Source organism: Oncorhynchus kisutch, linkage group LG13 (genome assembly GCF_002021735.2).
Source record: "Oncorhynchus kisutch isolate 150728-3 linkage group LG13, Okis_V2, whole genome shotgun sequence".
Taxonomy (NCBI): domain Eukaryota; kingdom Metazoa; phylum Chordata; class Actinopteri; order Salmoniformes; family Salmonidae; genus Oncorhynchus; species Oncorhynchus kisutch.
Genome location: NC_034186.2, coordinates 64,340,616 through 64,358,464, shown reverse-complemented (window position 1 = coordinate 64,358,464; position 17,849 = coordinate 64,340,616). Strand labels below are relative to the sequence as shown.

General features: G+C 43.4%; 1 protein-coding gene across 3 annotated transcripts in view; it reads left to right on the top strand.

Moving 5' to 3' along the window:
- LOC109901700 (triple functional domain protein) overlaps positions 1-17,849 on the top strand; it is a 148,306-nt gene that overhangs the window by 111,050 nt on the left and 19,407 nt on the right. For all 3 annotated transcript variants that reach the window (XM_031786915.1, XM_031786916.1, XM_031786917.1), the window contains 7 exons: positions 278-370; positions 2,085-2,196; positions 3,598-3,788; positions 4,006-4,107; positions 4,893-5,032; positions 5,666-5,765; positions 8,000-8,255. In XM_031786915.1, the coding sequence (XP_031642775.1) occupies positions 278-370; positions 2,085-2,196; positions 3,598-3,788; positions 4,006-4,107; positions 4,893-5,032; positions 5,666-5,765; positions 8,000-8,255 (994 nt within the window). The remainder of the gene's footprint in view (positions 1-277; positions 371-2,084; positions 2,197-3,597; positions 3,789-4,005; positions 4,108-4,892; positions 5,033-5,665; positions 5,766-7,999; positions 8,256-17,849) is intronic.

Sequence of the window (17,849 nt, the reverse complement as noted above, 5' to 3'; positions counted from 1 at the left end):
AATTCTGGCTTACCCGGGTGATTTCTGGGTGTTTGGCAGTGAGGCTGATCTTAACAGGAGTTGTGGTGGTAGTACAGGAGGGAGGAAGAGGGGTAGATGAAGCCTACTCACAGAAGATTGACCTTAGGTTTGATTCAGTGACCTCCAGCTCTGAGGAGAGGGGTATCTCCATTTTTCATCAGTGCTGTCTGTCTAGGTCTAGGAGCAGGGTTACGCTGGCGACTGCTGCCTCGGCGTCTCTGTGCCCTTTAAGACGTCTCTGTCTTTTGGTTTCCAGGAAATTCAACAGAGGCACCGGCTGGCCAACTCCATATCCTCATACCTCATCAAGCCTGTCCAGAGAATAACCAAGTATCAGCTGCTTCTCAAGGTACTGTACACTTGCAAAATAGAAACAGTCGTTAGACGACTCTCATTAATAAGTACAGTGGGGAGAACAAGTATTTGATACACTGCCGATTTTGCAGGTTTTCCTACTTACAAAGCATGTAGAGGTCTATAATTTTTATCATAGGTACCCAGAATCTAAAACAAAAATCCAGAAAATCACATTGTATGATTTTTAAGTAATTCATTTGCATTTTATTGCATGACATATGTATTTGATACATCAGAAAAGCAGAACTTAATATTTGGTAAATACACCTTTGTTTGCAATTACAGAGATCATACGTTTCCTGTAGTTCTTGACCAGGTTTGCACACACTGCAGCAGGGATTTTGGCCCACTCCTCCATACAGACCTTCTCCAGATCCTTCAGATTTCGGGGCTGTTGCTGTGCAATACGGACTTTCAGCTCCCCCCAAAGATTTTCTATTGGGTTCAGGTCTGGAGACTGGCTAGGCCACTCCAGGACCTTGAGATGCTTCTTACGGAGCCACTCCTTAATTGCCCTGGCTGTGGGTTTCGGGTCGATATCATGCTGGAAGACCCAGCCACGAACCATCTTCAATGCTCTTACTGAGGGAAGGAGGTTGTTGGCCAAGATCTCGCGATACATGGCCCCATCCATCCTCCCCTCAATACGGTGCAGTCGTTCTGTCCCCCTTGCAGAAAAGCATCCCCAAAGAATGATGTTTCCACCTCCATACTTCACGGTTGGGATGGTATTCTTGGGGTTGTACTCATCATTCTTCTTCCTCCAAACACGGCGAGTGGAGTTTAGATCAAAAAGCTCTATTTTTGTCTCTTCAGACCACATGACCTTCTCCCATTCCTCCTCTGGATCATCCAGATGGCCATTGGCAAACTTCAGACGGGCCTGGACATGCGTTGGACAGGGAGCAGGGGGACCTTGCGTGCGCTGCAGGATTTTAATCCATGACGGCGTAGTGTGTTACTAATGGTTTTCTTTGAGACTGTGGTCCCAGCTCTCTTCAGGTCATTGACCAGGTCCTGCCGTGTAGTTCTGGGCTGATCCCTCACATTCCTCATGATCATTGATGCCCCACGAGGTGAGATCTTGCATGGAGCCCCAGACCGAGGGTGATTGACCGTCATCTTGAACTTCTTCCATTTTCTAATAATTGCACCAACAGTTGTTGCCTTCTCACCAAGCTGCTTGCCTATTGTCCTGTAGCCCATCCCATTCTTGTGCAGGTCTACAATTGTATCCCTGTTGTCCTTACACAGCTCTCTTGTCTTGGCCATTGTGGAGAGGTTGGAGTCTGTTTGTTTGAGTGTGTGGACAGGTGTCTTTTATACAGGTAACGAGTTCAAACAGGTGCAGTTAATACAGGTAATGAGTGGAGAACAGGAGGGCTTCTTAAAGAAAAACTAACAGGTCTGTGAGAGACGGTTTTCTTACTGGTTGGTAGGTGATCAAATACTTATGTCATGCAATAAAATCCCTCTGTTCTCTCACCCTCTGTAATCCAGCTTGTATAATGATCTTGTTTATTGTAGAACACATCGCTAGTTGTCAACAAAGCTACAATGTTGGAAGCTAAACTGCATCTTGCATGGAACACAGTCCTTTACAGCCTTATCTTTCGTTGGGCCTTGAGGTTTGTGAAATGCAACTAAAGTTTTGTGTTTGTTTCTCTCTCTCTCTGTGTGTGTGTGTGTTTGCGTTTCCTCTCCAGGAGCTGCTGACCTGCTGTGAGGAGGGGAAGGGGGAGATCAAGGATGGTCTGGAGGTGATGCTCAGTGTCCCCAAGAGAGCCAACGACGCCATGCACCTGAGCATGATGGACGGTAGGAGTAAATATACATAGAACTAGCTAAGGGTTTCCCCTTTTATCTGTAGTAGGAGGACTAGGCCTTGACCTACTGGACATTCCTTTTAGCTCCTAGTCGAGCAGGCTGGGCTAACTCACAGGAAGCTTTTATGGAATATGCACTACCATTCAAAAGTTTGGGGTCACCTAGAAATGTCCTTGTTTTTGAAAGAAAAGCAACATTTTTGTCCATTAAAATAACATAAAATCTATCAGAAATACAGTGTAGACATTGTTAATGTTGTAAATTACTATTGTAGCTGGAAACGGCAGATTTTTTATGGAATATCTACATAGACGTACAGAGGCCAGATTATCAGCAACCATCACTCGTGTGTTCCAATGGCACGTTGTGTTAGCTAATCGAAGTAAATCAAATTTAAAGGCTAATTGATGATTAGAAAACAATTTTGTAATTATGTTAGCACAGCTGAAAACTGTTGTTCTGATTAAAGAAGCAATAAAACTGGCCTTCTTTAGACTCGTTGAGTATCTGGAGCATTAGCATTGGTGGGTTCGATTACAGGCTCAAAATGGCTAGAAACAAAGAACTTTCTTCTGAAACTCGACAGTCTATTCTTGTTCTGAGAAATGAAGGCTATTCCATGCGAGAAATTGCCAAGAAACTGAAGATCTCGTACAACGCTGTGTACTACTCCCTTCACAGAACAGCAAAACTGTCTCTTAGCAGAATAGAAAGAGGAGTGAGAGGCCCCGGTGCACAACTGAGCAAGAGGACAAGTACATTAGAGTGTCTAGTTTGAGAAACAGACGCCTCACAAGTCCTCAACTGGCAGCTTCATTAAATGGTGTCCGCAAAACACCGGTCTCAACGTCAACAGCGAAGAGGCGACTCCGTGATGCTGGCCTTCTAGGCAGAGTTGCAATGAAAAAGCCATATCTCAGACTGGACAATAAAGAGAAAATATTAAGATGGGCAAAAGAACACAGACAGTGGACAGAGGAACTCTGCCTAGAAATCAACAGTTTTCAGGTGTGCTAACATAATTGCAAAAGGGTTTTCTAATGCTCAGTTAACCTTAAAATGATACACTTGGATGGGCTAACACAATGTGCCATTGGAAGACAGGAGTGATGGTTGCTGATAATGGGCCTCTGTACCCCTATGTAGATATTCCATTAAAGATCTGCTGTTTCCAGCTACAATAGTCATTTACGACATTAACAATGTCTACACTGTATTTCTGATCAATTTGATGTTATTTTAAATGGACAAAAAAAATGTGCTTTTCTTTCAAAAACAAGGACATTTCTAAGTGACCACAAACTTTTGAACTGTAGTGTAGCTTTACAAATTATTATTTGAATCAAGTGACTTGACAGTCCCCTCTCTTCCTCCTCCTCTTCCCCCCTCCAGGGTTCGATGGGAATATTGACTCCCAAGGAGAGCTGATCCTGCAGGAGTCCTTCCAGGTGTGGGATCCCAAGACTCTGATCCGTAAGGGACGTGAGCGCCACCTCTTCCTATTTGAGATGTCCCTGGTCTTCAGCAAGGAGGTCAAGGACTCTAACGGACGCAACAAGTACCTCTACAAGAGCAAGCTCTTTGTAAGCACAACCTGTCCACTCTCTCATCACAATGGCTGGAACTTGAGATCTGCACGCTTAATTTAAATGAAAGTCTCCCATTCACATCAATGAATGATTTACCAAAATAGTTGCCTGCGCGGATCTCTAGTCAATACTTTTTTATCAACCCTATATTTACTCTCTTCCTTTCCTGTTCTTTCTCCAACTCTGTTTTTGTGTTCTCTCTGCTCCTAAGACTTCAGAGCTTGGTGTCACAGAACATGTGGAGGGGGATCCGTGTAAGTTTGCTCTCTGGGTTGGGAGGACCCCCAGTTCAGACAACAAGATGGTGCTGAAGGTAACTGGGACATTTTGACTTAACAGTAACCCAGCACACAATCAAGCACAATGAATATTTATGTATTTACTCCCACTTTTGTCCAAAACGTATTCCCTTAAGTGGGTGTTACTGTGTGTTTTAAAGATTTAAGTTCAACCCACTAAGATTTGATGACCACTAAATGTACTCCTACAATTCCGCCCAAAACATATTTCTTTGAGTGGGCGTTACCAGGCCTATGTATTCAAGTTCGAAGATTTGCATAACAGTTCATGCACTTAGAAACATATCTGCGTGTTGATGCGTTATGAGTCACAGCACACACACACACACGGTATGTATATATTATACACACTATATAATGGCAGACTGCCCATCTTAATCTGTCCGTTATATAAAAGCAGCATACTCTTGATTATTGTTGCATAGTTCCCATGAAGACATGAGTTAGTCATATGCTAATTATGTGTCCACTCATTCACATCATTCACACAGCACTGAAGGGGCCTTTAAATGGCTCCTCGGAATTCCTCAATTGTGAAACATACTGTAATCGATTGAAAGGGTCTTACTGAATGACAGGAACATGACAAAAAGTGTGTTCTGTTGATGTACTCTGGTAAAAAATAGTAAGCATTGGAGTGAACGCATCGATGAAGGCATCAGGGTTGACTGTGTTGACTGAACAGCTCTGAGTGTAGTTAGTGTCGCATCATAGATTGTGTCGAAATATTGGGAATGTGTGGACTGGGATCTTTCTGCCCGCCCGTCTGTCTTGACCGTCCGTCCGTCTGTCCCCTCAGGCGTCCAGCATAGAGAACAAGCAGGACTGGATCAAACACATCCGGGAGGTGATCCAGGAGCGTACCATCCACCTGAGAGGAGCCCTGAAGGAGCCTATTCACATCCCCAAGGCCACCACAGTCAAACACAAGGGCAGAAGGTACAGTACAGTACTGCACCTTTGTAACGGCTTTCTTCTATCTCCTCCTCGGACGAGGAGGTGTAGCAAGGATCGGACCAAAATGCAGCGTGGCTATTACAATCCATGTTTATTAAATAATAAAGAAAAACAAAAACAATAAACGGAATGTGAAAACCGAAACAGCCCTATCTGGTGCAAACACAAAGGAACAATCACCCACAAAATACACAGTGAAACCCCGGCTACCTAAATATGGTTCCCAATCAGAGACAACGAGAATCACCTGACTCTGATTGAGAACCGCCTCAGGCAGCCAAACCTATGCTACACCCCTACTCAGCCGCAATTCCAATGCCTAAAAACCCCAATACGAAACACAACAAAATAAACCCATGTCACACCCTGGCCTGACCAAATATATAACAAAAACACAAAATACTATGACCAAGGCGTGACAACCTTTTATCAACCTCATCACTTCTCACAGCCTTTCTTACAGAGCATACAGGACTGACTGCATTGGACATTGGTTTTATACATTAAGTTATTGTTCCGTCAGTACCGCAGCACAACCTAACATTAAAGTGCCCCAACAGTATTTGATTGTGAGAGCTGCCCCGCCCTGTCTTGATTCCTCTTGTCCCTCTGTAGTCATGGAGATGACCTGGACAGCCAGGGTGATGCCAGCAGTCAGCCAGACACCATCTCAATCGCCTCGCGTACCTCTCAGAACACACTGGACAGCGATAAGGTGAGTCATCATATGCTGCCCATTGCCTCCCAACAGCTACGCCATTCAAATACGACACGTTGCCAACTCCGGAGTCTGATGTAAGACAATGGTCTGCTGCTACAATCCCTGCAGTTTAGGGCTGTTGGTCTTTGTTGTGGAACAGCGGAGATCTTCACAGTATCATTTGACACGTTAGACTCTAGAGACGTCTTTTCAACAGCATTTCAAACTGTAGCCTCTTATTCCAGTCCTTTTTAGGAGAGACTGCAACCAGACAAGTCAATTAGAAATGAGTATTTCAAGACATCTTTTTAATTTGGACTGGCTTCCTGTGAACCAGTTAGACTTTTAGACTTTTCCTTTCCATCTCAGAGATGAACATGAGAAACATGGCTCGTCTTCAGGAAGGAACAGATAGTGTGATTTTATCAGGCAATAACAGCACAGAAGGATATCACTCCTACTCACAGTCAGAGCTATATTCTCTCACACAAACACTCTGCCTCTTTAGGGACCATGTTTCCCTGCCAAAGCTGGACTTGCAGTTATTGTGCTCTATGCAGCTATTCTCCTAAATCAAGGAATTGGCTTCAAATTGACTTAGCCACAGTGGTTGAGTCCCAAATGCTACCCTATTCCCTTTATAGTGCACTCCTGGTCAAAAATAATGCACAGCAAAATGAATATGGTGACATTTGGAAGACATGCATAGTATGTCCCTTTCTGTATGTGTCCTTCCTGACACAGTGTAGCTCTGGTTCTGTCAGGGTACAGAAAACAACACAGAAAGGGTCAGTCAAGGTCACAGAGAGGTGATGAGGGAGAGTCCTTGTGTCCTCTCATGTCCACTAATGGGCCGTGGTTCCTTTAATGCAGGGCACAATCACTCACAGTCAACTCTCTTTCTCACTCTCTCTTTTTTTCCTTTCTCCCTCTCTTTCTCTGCCTCCCTCTCTTTGTCTTTCTTTCTCTCGCTCTCTGCCTCTTCGCCTGGTGTTGTGAGATCTGTGAGAGGCAATGACAGAGTGGAGTTGTGTGTCGGCGACGCGTCAACGAGTGTGTCAGCCTCCCACTAGCTGTACCACTCTCTGTGTCAGTGTCATATCTCCAACCTCTCCTTGGAGAAGGCACAGCTGGTACAGTAGACAAGGAAAGGAGTACTTTGGCTCTGGTATATAGTACCTAGATACCATCGTAGGGCCATCGGGCGGCGGGATATGAGAGTAGGTGGGCCTGCGTGTTACCTCAGGTCAGTGTGGTTCAGGGTTAAGTTAACCTTGTGTCTCGTCGATGGATTAGATTCAGCATCAGAGTATGAAGGAGAAGAGGACAGAGGACAGAATCATGGAGGACAATAAAAACTCGCGTCCGGTGGCTCAGCTTTTGAACTCGCTGGCTTTGCCTCACTACCAATGGGTATGTATGGATCTCTAGCAGTTACTAACTAGCCATGTTGGTGGGATGTTGGTTGGAGTACTTAATTGGTTTAATTTGATAGTCATTTGAAGAACGTGTTGTCAGTGTGGAACTGCCGAGGGTGATCGTCATTCTCCTGTAACTGATTTCCCTGTTTGAAACGTCCCTGATGTGCCCATCATCGTCAATGTATATTTGAATGGAATACTGTATATGGCAGTTTAATGGACATTTTCTCCCCCTGCATCTACTGCTTTAGAATGTCAGAGTGTTTCTTGGGTCATGTTGAGGCATCTGAATGTGTGGCGAGTGACTCACCAGAATGTTTACAGTACAACTCAGTACAGTTGAGCTACAGTAGCTACAGTATGTGGTTGGTTTGGAGCCTGCACAGTGCTGAGTGACTGCTCTGATGGCCATCAGAATAAGCTCTTAGTCTAGCGTTGTGACTGAGACTGGGTCTGGGGAAACGGAATGACTGACATGTGGCAAATCAGCAATTCTCAGGGGGACTTGGGGACCTTCAAACCCATATAAGAACTCAGTTGTTGACATGCTAATAATAGACTCGCTATTGATGATTAGTACATCCTGAGAATCTCACCATTTAATGACATGTAGTTATATTTCACACCCTCATTATGATACTGCTCCTAAACATCAATACATTCAGGCTGTTTCTTCATAACCTCAAACTATTCCTTTATGTCATGTAATGTTTATAGTAAGTCTGACATGTTCCCTCTCTCTCTCCCTCTCTATCACTCTTTCTCTCCCTCTCCCTCTCCATCCCTCCCTCTCTCCCTCTCCATCACTCTTTCTCTCCCTCTCTCCAGCTCTCTGGTGGCTGTGAGCTGACCGTGGTCATCCATGACTTTGTGGCTAGTAATGGCAGCAGCTCTGAGCTGACTGTACGGAGGGGTCAGACAGTGGAGGTGCTGGAGAGGCTCCATGACAAGCCAGACTGGTGCCTGGTGAGGACCACGGACCGCTCCCCTGCCCAGGAGGGCATAGTGCCCTGTGCCATGCTCTGCATCGCTCACTCACGCTCCAGTATGGAGATGGAAGGACTCTTCAACCACCACCACAAAGGTAGGCCTTGATGTTGGGACTGAGAAGGCTGGAACACACACAGACACACAGACACAGATACATAGACACACTGTCAGCCTTGCTGTTGTGAGGCACCTGGAATACAGTACGGGAAATGATTACATGCACACATCATATGGTTCTAAGCAGGTGCTGGAGATCAAATGATATGTTCAGCGAAAGTAAAACAATTAAATAATGTCAATCTACCGTTAGGTCTGTAACACGCGCGCGCGCACTCACACACACACACACACACACGCACCATCTTTACCTTGGTCCCAGGGGGTTTCTAGTGGGCGAGTGTGTACTTGCAGCCAGTGAAGGATTCCAGGTGCTCCCTGTTTTGCAGTCTGTAGAGGAAGTGTTGATGACTCACGTGCTGCTGTGGAAAACATATTGATTACCACCTACATTATTCTGTGGGAATTCATATAGACATGACTAACTCTGGGAATTCATACATGCATACGTGGCCTGTCTCTCATGGTTCATATTCGTCAGGCACCAAACGGAAGATAACTGACTGAAACAGGTAGAGACTACCTGAACTTGTCAAATATAAAACACACGCATTTTTGTTTTTCTGTTGCAAAACGTTTTGCTACTGTGTGGCCTTCAATATGACCCTGTCCTTTTGACTGGACAGTGGTTTTTCTTCATCTTTCTTCAAAGGAGAAGTAGTTATTGAGCTCCATGACCTGACCCCATTCCAGACCCCTGGGGATGAGATCAAAGAAACCTGGGTGGCACATGGAGCTTCTGTTCTGTCATGACTGAGTCACTCAGTAAAGCTTTGTTCCTGTCAGATGGCCCGCCCTCCTCCTGTCCTGGTCTGTAATAAGATAGAGCTGATGTTTGTGTACTATATACTGGTGGTTTCCATGGTGCGGCCAAGGCTACCTGGGACGGCAGGTATCCTAGTGGTTAGAGCGTTGGGCCAGTAACCTGAAAGGATGCTGGATCAAATCCCCTAGCTGACAAAGTTAACATCTGTCGTTGTCTATCCCTGAACAAGGCAGTTAACCCACTGTTCCCCGGTAGGTTTTCATTGTAAATAAAAATGTGTTCTTAACTGACTTGCCTAGTTAAATAAAGGAAAAAATTATATGCTGATAGGTTTCCTAAACATTAGGCTCTTCATCATTTTATAAGGGAGTGGGGAATCCTGTATTTTGGCTTAAACCAGGTAGTGTTTGATGCATGTTACACACTTGGATGGTCTTCTCCAACTGAAAACAAACTTAAGGATTTCCCATCCAGTTCTTTATTATTCTGCTGCCTTCAAGTTTCATGTGTGCTTTTTTCCCCATGTTTTTCCTGAGCGCCTGTAGGAGCATCAGAACTTCTTAGACAGTCCGTTCTTATACCTGCACAGCGCCATAGCTTTCCTATTTTCTGTAGTGAATTGTTATGCAGACTGAAGACTCCCCTCAGCAGGGCTCCTTTAGAACTAGGAGGATGAATATGTCCTTGGTGCTCCCCTTGTCTTTGTGGTGCTTTGTCCTTGAAGCAGAGCATGTAGGCCTAGGCCTTTTTCTCAGGGCAGTGGACGGGTTAGGGGTATGGGTGGGAAGATCTGGGAACTCTCCTCTTCCTACTCCCGACTGGTGCTGTCACCCAGATGCATGGCTGGGCCAGAATGAGTGCAGCCTGTGAGCAGGAGGTTTGCCCTGGTAAACGTCTGGGAGTTGTAGAAGGCGATGGATGGATGTGTCTCACTAACTCGTAGGAAGACTATTCATTCATTGTTTTCCTCATTGCATTCCCCATCCCTTGGACTTAGAACAAAGCCCTTGCTGGCTGGTTGCCTGTGGTGAATTAGTAGCTGTCATAGCTTGTGTCAACCCCACAAGTTCTCAGAAAATGCTGTTGATGTGACTCCTGTGATGTTTTTGCAATTAAGTTTGTAAACTGAATTAGACAAAGCTACTGCTTTTTGGATATTTTTGTATTTTCCAACTACAGGACCATGGTCTAGGACAGGGTTCCCCAACTGAAGGCCTGCGGGTGGTTTCATTTGCCCCCTCCCAGTTTTCTGGGCCCCAAAAAATCATATATGTATATATTTATCTTTTTGTTGAATTTTCATTGTTGGACATAAAAGACTGTAAAAACAGCAGAAAATCAGCTCCAAGTGATTGACATTTTGGAAATATGTTCCCAAGTATTCCCATACATAGTAGAGAGAATTTGGTGATCGTATACAAATAATTATAATTCATAATAATTGATTGGATTTATATAGCACTTTTCTACCAACTGAGGTACTCAAAACGCTTTAAATAGTAGGGGGAGACTCCCCTCATCCACCATCAATGTGTAGCACCCACCTCAGTGATGCATGGCGGACATTTTTGTGCCAGAACTCTCACCACACATCAGCTATCAGGTGGAGAGGTGAGGAGTGATATATGCCAATTAGGAATGAGGGGGAGGATTAGGTGGTCATGATGGAATGTGGCCAGGTTGGGAATTTAGCCATGAAACCGGGGTGAACACGGTCAGCACACCCTTTTTAACATCCCATCTGAAAGACTGCACCCTACGCATGACAATGTTCCCAAATGTAATCAACGTTTCATTTTTTGGCAAATATTTTCTGTTTAGGTTTCTTGTGGGCAGTTTTCATTTTAAATATATATATTTTTATTATGTTCCGGCCCCCAGACCATCCGCCCAAGAAAAAATTGGCCCGCAGCTGAATCTAGTTGAGGATCCCTGGACGAGGAAATGCCACCATGACTATCCCCAGCTAGAGCAGTGTGGACCGAAGTGTACAGTAGGGGGAATAGGGACCATCAATACGTTTAGCGTATTTCTAAAATGTGCTAAAGAGACAATAGCAACACCCCCCTTCAGTTGCTGATTCAGCTTAAAACGGTTACCTTCTCAAAGGTACCAGGGAGGCCTTAGCTTTTTGGTGTGGCGCACGTGTGTGTGTGTGTGTGTGTGTTCCACGTGTGTGTGTGTTGTGCACGTTGTGTGTTTTGGTTCTTACAGGAAACAGGCTCTGTGGTTAGTGCCCAGAGATCCTGATGAGAAAACACACAGTTGAACAGGGAGAGTTTGTGTGGGCTGTCTGTTTACTCCTCCAGCCCTGTATGCACTGCAGGGTAGATTGAGATCTGACTGTACAAATGTGTGAGAGGCACCTTAGCAGCTACAGTCAGTCACACTACTGAATGTTCTTAAGTGTATTGAGCTTAGCTTAAATAAGGACATTGCAACTGTGCAGAGAAGTAAAGCTGTGACTATATATGCTACATTTCTACAGTACATACTGCTTGGTCCAAACATACCAAAACAGTCATGAAGAGGGCACGACAAAACCTTTTCCCCGTCAGGAGGTGAAAAGATTTGGCATGGGCCCCCAGATCCTCAAAAGGTTCTATAGCTGCACCATCGAGAGCATCCTGACCGGTTGCATCACCGCCTGGTGTCTGACCGTAAGGGGCTACAGAAGGTAGTGCGAACGGCCCAGTACATCACTGGGGCCAAGCTTCCTGCGATCTAGGACCATTATTATTTTAGGTAAATATTTTCTTCTTCTTGAACTGCACTGTTGTTTAAGGGCTTGTAAGTAAGCATGTCACGGTAAAGTCTACACTAGTTGTATTCGGCGCATGTGGCAAATAAAGTTTGATTTGATTTGTGGAAGCTGAGCCCATGCTGTTTGAGGGCTGGAGTTCTACTAGGGGCTTTACGGTAAAGTGTGCCGTCTGATTCTGAATGTTCCTTAGGGACAGAGGAGGCTTGCCCTCACAGTACAACAGCCCACTCTCTGGGAGAGTAGAGAAGAGAGAGCAGATCCCATCCCACTAACACAGCAGACTGATCTCATCTGAGCTAGAGGATACAGCTTCTTCCTGTAGCTTTTTCTTAAACTACATGATTCTGTATATGTTTTCTAAAATTATTTTGAAGAATTGGATTTTAAACAGTGTGAGAACTTGAATAGTACCAGGGCAGGTTGCCATGGCAAATGGAATACAGTCTATTTTTGCTGTTAGTCCACTGTACCATATGAGTTCTCAAGCGGGACCCTCAGAAAACTGCAAATTCTGGCTGCTGGATTTGGGTATGTAACGATACTGTATAGGACCTATATAGAACCAGTCCTTTAAGTGTTCTAGTCCATTAACGGTGTAGAACAGGCTCCAACTTTGTAATGGATTGTTATTGTTGTGATCATTGGTATAATCAAGCAATACATTTAATTATTGTTGACATGATTTTGCAGCATACCTTTAGCATACCTTTTTCCACAGCCTACTGTAGAGTACATATCAACAATAACGTCTGTATTGTATGTGACGGCCTGGGGGATAAGTACAGTAGGCTATTATATTGATTGAATGGGTGTTATGGAGTGGATTATATTGGTGCATAAAAATGATTGAAATACCATATTAAAGCTGGCACACTTTGGACTAGATTAAGAGCTTCTGAGTCACATGTGGGACAGACACAGACAACCAGACAGACAGAGAAACAGACCAGCAGGAAGGCATGCAGGCTGGCTGGCTGACTGATTGATTCAGCCATGTTACTACCTGTTGACGGAACAAACCGTCTATATACAGCTGTAGTAACTGTGTTTGTCCCTGGTGCATCCCACCCACCTCAGTGCTGTCCAAACCCTATCCTCCTCCTCGCCCATTCACCAGGATCAAATAGTTAGCCAGCTTACTTTCCTGAATCATCTTTTATTTCTGTATTTTTTTTTTCCTTTATTTAACTAGACAAGTCAGTTAAGAACAAATTCTTATTTTCAATGACGGCCTAGGAACAGTGGGTTAACTGCCTGTTCAGGGGCAGAACGACAGATTAGTACCTTGTCAGCTCGGGGGTTTGAACTTGCAACCTTCCGGTTACTAGTCCAACACTCTAACCACTAGGCTACCCTGCCGCCCATTTAAAAAGTCCATAGTTCGTATAGCTCATAGAGAAAGATTGACTTGAAATAGAAATGTATGAATAACTTGACATGATCAATAACCCATAGCTTTCTGATCAACAGTTACATCTGAATGTGTATTCATGTTAGCCGGCTGATTTGATCCTTGCTTTGTGATGATCCACCCCTCTGCTGATATTCTTGTTATTGTAGACATGAGGAGAACAGACAGACACAGTATCACCCACTGCATCACACAGCTGGCTTGGCCTGTGTGCCCTCCTGTCCTGTGTCTGATGAGCCTTGTTAGGTTTCCCAGGAAGTGGGCCAGACATCTTAATCCAATTGTGACAGAGGACAGTGAGCCACCACTCTCTGATTGGATGGGACTGTGCCACATGTAAAGACAAGATTAAATCGAGAATAGTCTGATGGGTGACAATATTAGCGTATCACTTGTGAATTAAATATTATCACTTGTGAATGATGCCCAGGGTAAGGCAAGAAACAATGCATGCCTTTTTTTTGCGACTTTTTCAAATCATAGGCCCACACCTTATGTAGCTTATCCCATCCCTATATGTTTTGATAAGGTTTGTATCACAAAAGTGGCTAAATAACTTCTTACAATTAAGCACATTAATCTGCTTTTCAATGGGTGTAGAGCCTAACTGGCATACATACACAGCGTGAGTTTCAAGTTTGGGGAAGATCATTTTCACCATAAAAATGCACCTTTATAATAAAAGCATTTCATGCATAATCACATTTTGTGGTCACTTTTGATAATGGTGTTATTTAGCTAATGGAACATTTGTGCGTATAGCCTACTTCTATGTGCACATTGCTGCGCTTATAATGTGAAGACATAAATAGCCGAATAGTTTATCAACATTTTAAACTGTTAAGGGGCAGAACGACAGGATCAGCTTCATTGAATAAAAAGTTGTTTTTGATGCTAGTGGTTGTATTAATTTGGGATCTATCGCATCCCACAACTGTCGCAGACTATGTTTGGAATATTTATTTCTCGCACAGAATTATTATATATATATTTTTTAACTAGGCAAGTTAGTTAACGCTTGGAACTCCCTCTCCCAGATCCGGGAGAATTGTCATCAACTGACACTAATTAGCATAACGCAACGGACAAAAAATATTACTGGAAAATATTCATATTCATGAAATCACAAGTGAAATACATTGAAACACAGCTTAGCCTTTTGATAATCACCCTGTCATCTCAGATTTTGAAATTATGCTTTACAGCCCAAGCAAGACAAGCATTTGTGTAAGTTTATCGATAGCCTAGCATAGCATTATGCCTAGCTAGCAGCAGGCAACCTGGTCACGAAAATCAGAAAAGCAATAAAATGTAATTGTTTACCTTTGATGAGCTTCGGATGTTTTCACTCACGAGACTCCCAGTTAGATAGCAAATGTTCCTCTTTTCCAAAAATATTATTTTTGTAGCCGAAATAACTCTGTTAGTTCTTCACGTTTGGCTGAGAATTCGACCGGAAATTGCAGTCACGACAACACGGGAAAATATTTCAAATTAGCTCCATAATATCGACAGAAACATGGCAAACGTTGTTTATAATCAATCCCTCAAGGTGTTTTTCAAATATCTATTCGATAATATATAAACCGGGACAGCTTAATTTTCAGTAAGATCGGGAGGAAAAATAGCTCTATTACGCAATAATTACTCTGAGAGCCCTCAGCCGGACTCTTACGCAATGTAGTCGTTTACGCTCATTCTTCAACATAAAGGCGTGAAACTACGTCAAAAGGCTGTAGACACCTTGGGGAATACGTAGTAAAATTAATCTGGTTGATAGCCCATTCACTGCTCGATAGGGACGCATCGGAACGCAGAGCTTTCAAAACATGAGTCATTACCTGATTGGATTTTTCTCTGGCTTTCGCCTGCAAAATCAGTTCTGTTATACTAACAGACAATATTTTTACAGTTTTGGAAACTTTAGAGTGTTTTCTATCCTAAGCTGTCATTTATATGCATATTCTAGCATCTTGTCCTGACAAAATAGCCCGTTTACTTTGGGAACGTTATTTTTCCAAAAATGAAAATAGTTTCAAGAGTTAAGAACAAATTCTTATTTACAATGACAGCCCACCAGGGAACAGTGGGTTAACTGCCTTGTTCAGGGGCAGAACAACAGATTTTTACCTTGTCAGCTCTGGGATTTGATCTAGCAATCTTTCGGCAATCTTTCGGCCCAATGCTCTAACCACTAGGCTACCTGCCGCCCCAAAAATAGAATAGGTCAACTTTTGTACTATGGGGGATAGTAGATTGACATAGGCTAGTGCTTTTGTTGTTCGTTAGGCCTACTCATCTTGTTGGTTGACGAAATGTAAATGTGGACAGTTCTTCCAATATTTTCAATATGCTCCTCGGAATTGGATAAGGATTTGCGCGCAGTTGTGAGAAAGACTCGATGAGGTGAAGGAGAGAAATGTGAGAGGTGCTTTGGAGCACACAGCACGCAGGGGGAAGGGAATTACAATTATTATATTCAGCACAACGGTCACTGGCCGCAAAAGGCATGTCTTTTTTTTAGGGAGAATTACGGCCACACAAAGGGGATGCTGCCAGGAAATTTGAGTCATTATCAAGTGCTTGTCAAATTGTGAAGGAGAGACTGATGAAGTGTGTACAACCTGCACAAAAAACAAAGCAGAGCTCATGCCTTTAATGCAACTTTTTTCAAATCATCATTAGAGTCGTGTCATGTAGCCTAAGAATGTATTAAAACTCAAATACCACAACTAGAGTGACGTAATAACTCTAAATTAAACATATAGGAGTACCTGCTTCTTTGTTAACCCCTCAACACAGAAGAGCCGCATGTGCACATTCCCTCAAATAGTTTGGAGAAAATATCCTATCTATTTTATTCAGCTTTGTTCAATTGTATTCTTCGTACTATAAAATAATGCCACGGAAATCTAAGCAAATCTTGTCTACTAAATTAACTAGTGTAGCCCAAACCATATGGGATAGCCAGATCAGGACCTAACATAAGGACAACTCAGATTATGCTATTCTGTTCCTCTGAAATAGACTACATTTTCTTTATATCATGTTTCTTTAAACCTGTCTAAAATAAATAATCAATTTATTGTGAAGGTGTAGGCTATATTATATGGATTTATTAAATGTAGATGTTCCAAAAGTCTGCATCAGTGGCTTGTAGATGTGTGGAAGCCAGGAAATGATAAATGTGTTTAGGTTAATTAACGGTCAATTACCGTGGGACCAACAGCTATTTGCTTGACAATCAGCGGCTGATGAAATTTCGTGACCGCCACAACCCTACTTGTGATGCAATAATTTCCATGATAATGTAGAATATTCATTCATGATGTGGCTCATGCAATGGAATGTATTTTTTGTAATATCAGTTGAGTTGAATCAACAAATCATAGCACATATTGACGGTACACTTCCTGCTTTTACTTCTTGCTTTTACATCCTGGTTTGCTTCGATATGTACTTTCTCAATTGCTGCCAGTCCAGCCATTATGCCATCATTGACTTGATTGAGGACGCCTGTTCTATTGATATGGCAGCACATGCAGCCAGGAGAGGAGGAGAGGAGAAAAAAAATGTGTTAAAAAATAAATAATAATATATATTATTATAATGTATTTTTTGCTATTGAAACGTTTATTACGGTGACTGCGGGCATTTGTCTGGTCAATTACTGTCATCCAAAATCCATGACAGCTCTACTCCTCACCCCCATTCTGTCTCATACTCTACTGCTGATAGTGACCTGAAATGTACTAAGCAGACAGGGATACCATATTTACATGTGTTTGAACGTACTGCATGTGTCATGCCAGAACCTATTGTGTCTCCTAATCCCTAGGCTTTAGCTCAGCGGGCTCACATAGTCACAGCAGACCCGTGTTTGGGACAGGTATCAGTAGTGAGCTCAGTGACTGAGGTGAGCGATGAAGACCTACTGGCGGGAGATCAGAGTGAGGTCACCACAGTGCTTATTTTCCTACCCACTACCCAGAGACGGGCTGCATCCCAAAAGGCACTCTATCCCCTATATAGCGCACTACCTGGTCAGAAGAAGTGCACTGAATAAGGAAAAGGGTGCCATTTGGGACACAGAGACAGTGTCCCACAGGGGGCATGTCTGTGATGTCTGGGGTTATTTTACACCCCGCTGAATAAACAATGGACAGGAATGTGTCAAGGCTGGTGTCCCTCCTTCTGTTAAATCACTGTCTACGTCTACGAGGACACGCAGATCTCTCAAACCAATAATACATCTCGCCCCAGGAGGCACCTCTCAGGGCAGCACTTCAAAGTTAGCTAGTGACGCTGCTTTGTAGCTGTGACAGGACTGTAAGATCAGATCATCATTATTGTCCCTGAGGGGAAATTTTTGTCTCAACCACACAAAAATACATGACTACAAATACAATATTAAAAGAGAAGTTATGTTGTGTTCTTCACTGAAAATACTTTTGGTGTCCCAGGCAGCCAGGCTAGTTCTTTTTCCTTCATACAGTATATGATACCCCGTAGCCCACTTTCTGAGGTGATTGATGGGCTGCCCACAGCCTGTGAGAGCTCTTCAGACCTACTCTCAAATAGCGCTGTTACACCAGGGGTCAGGCCCCTTGCATGCCTCTGTCCTGTTTGC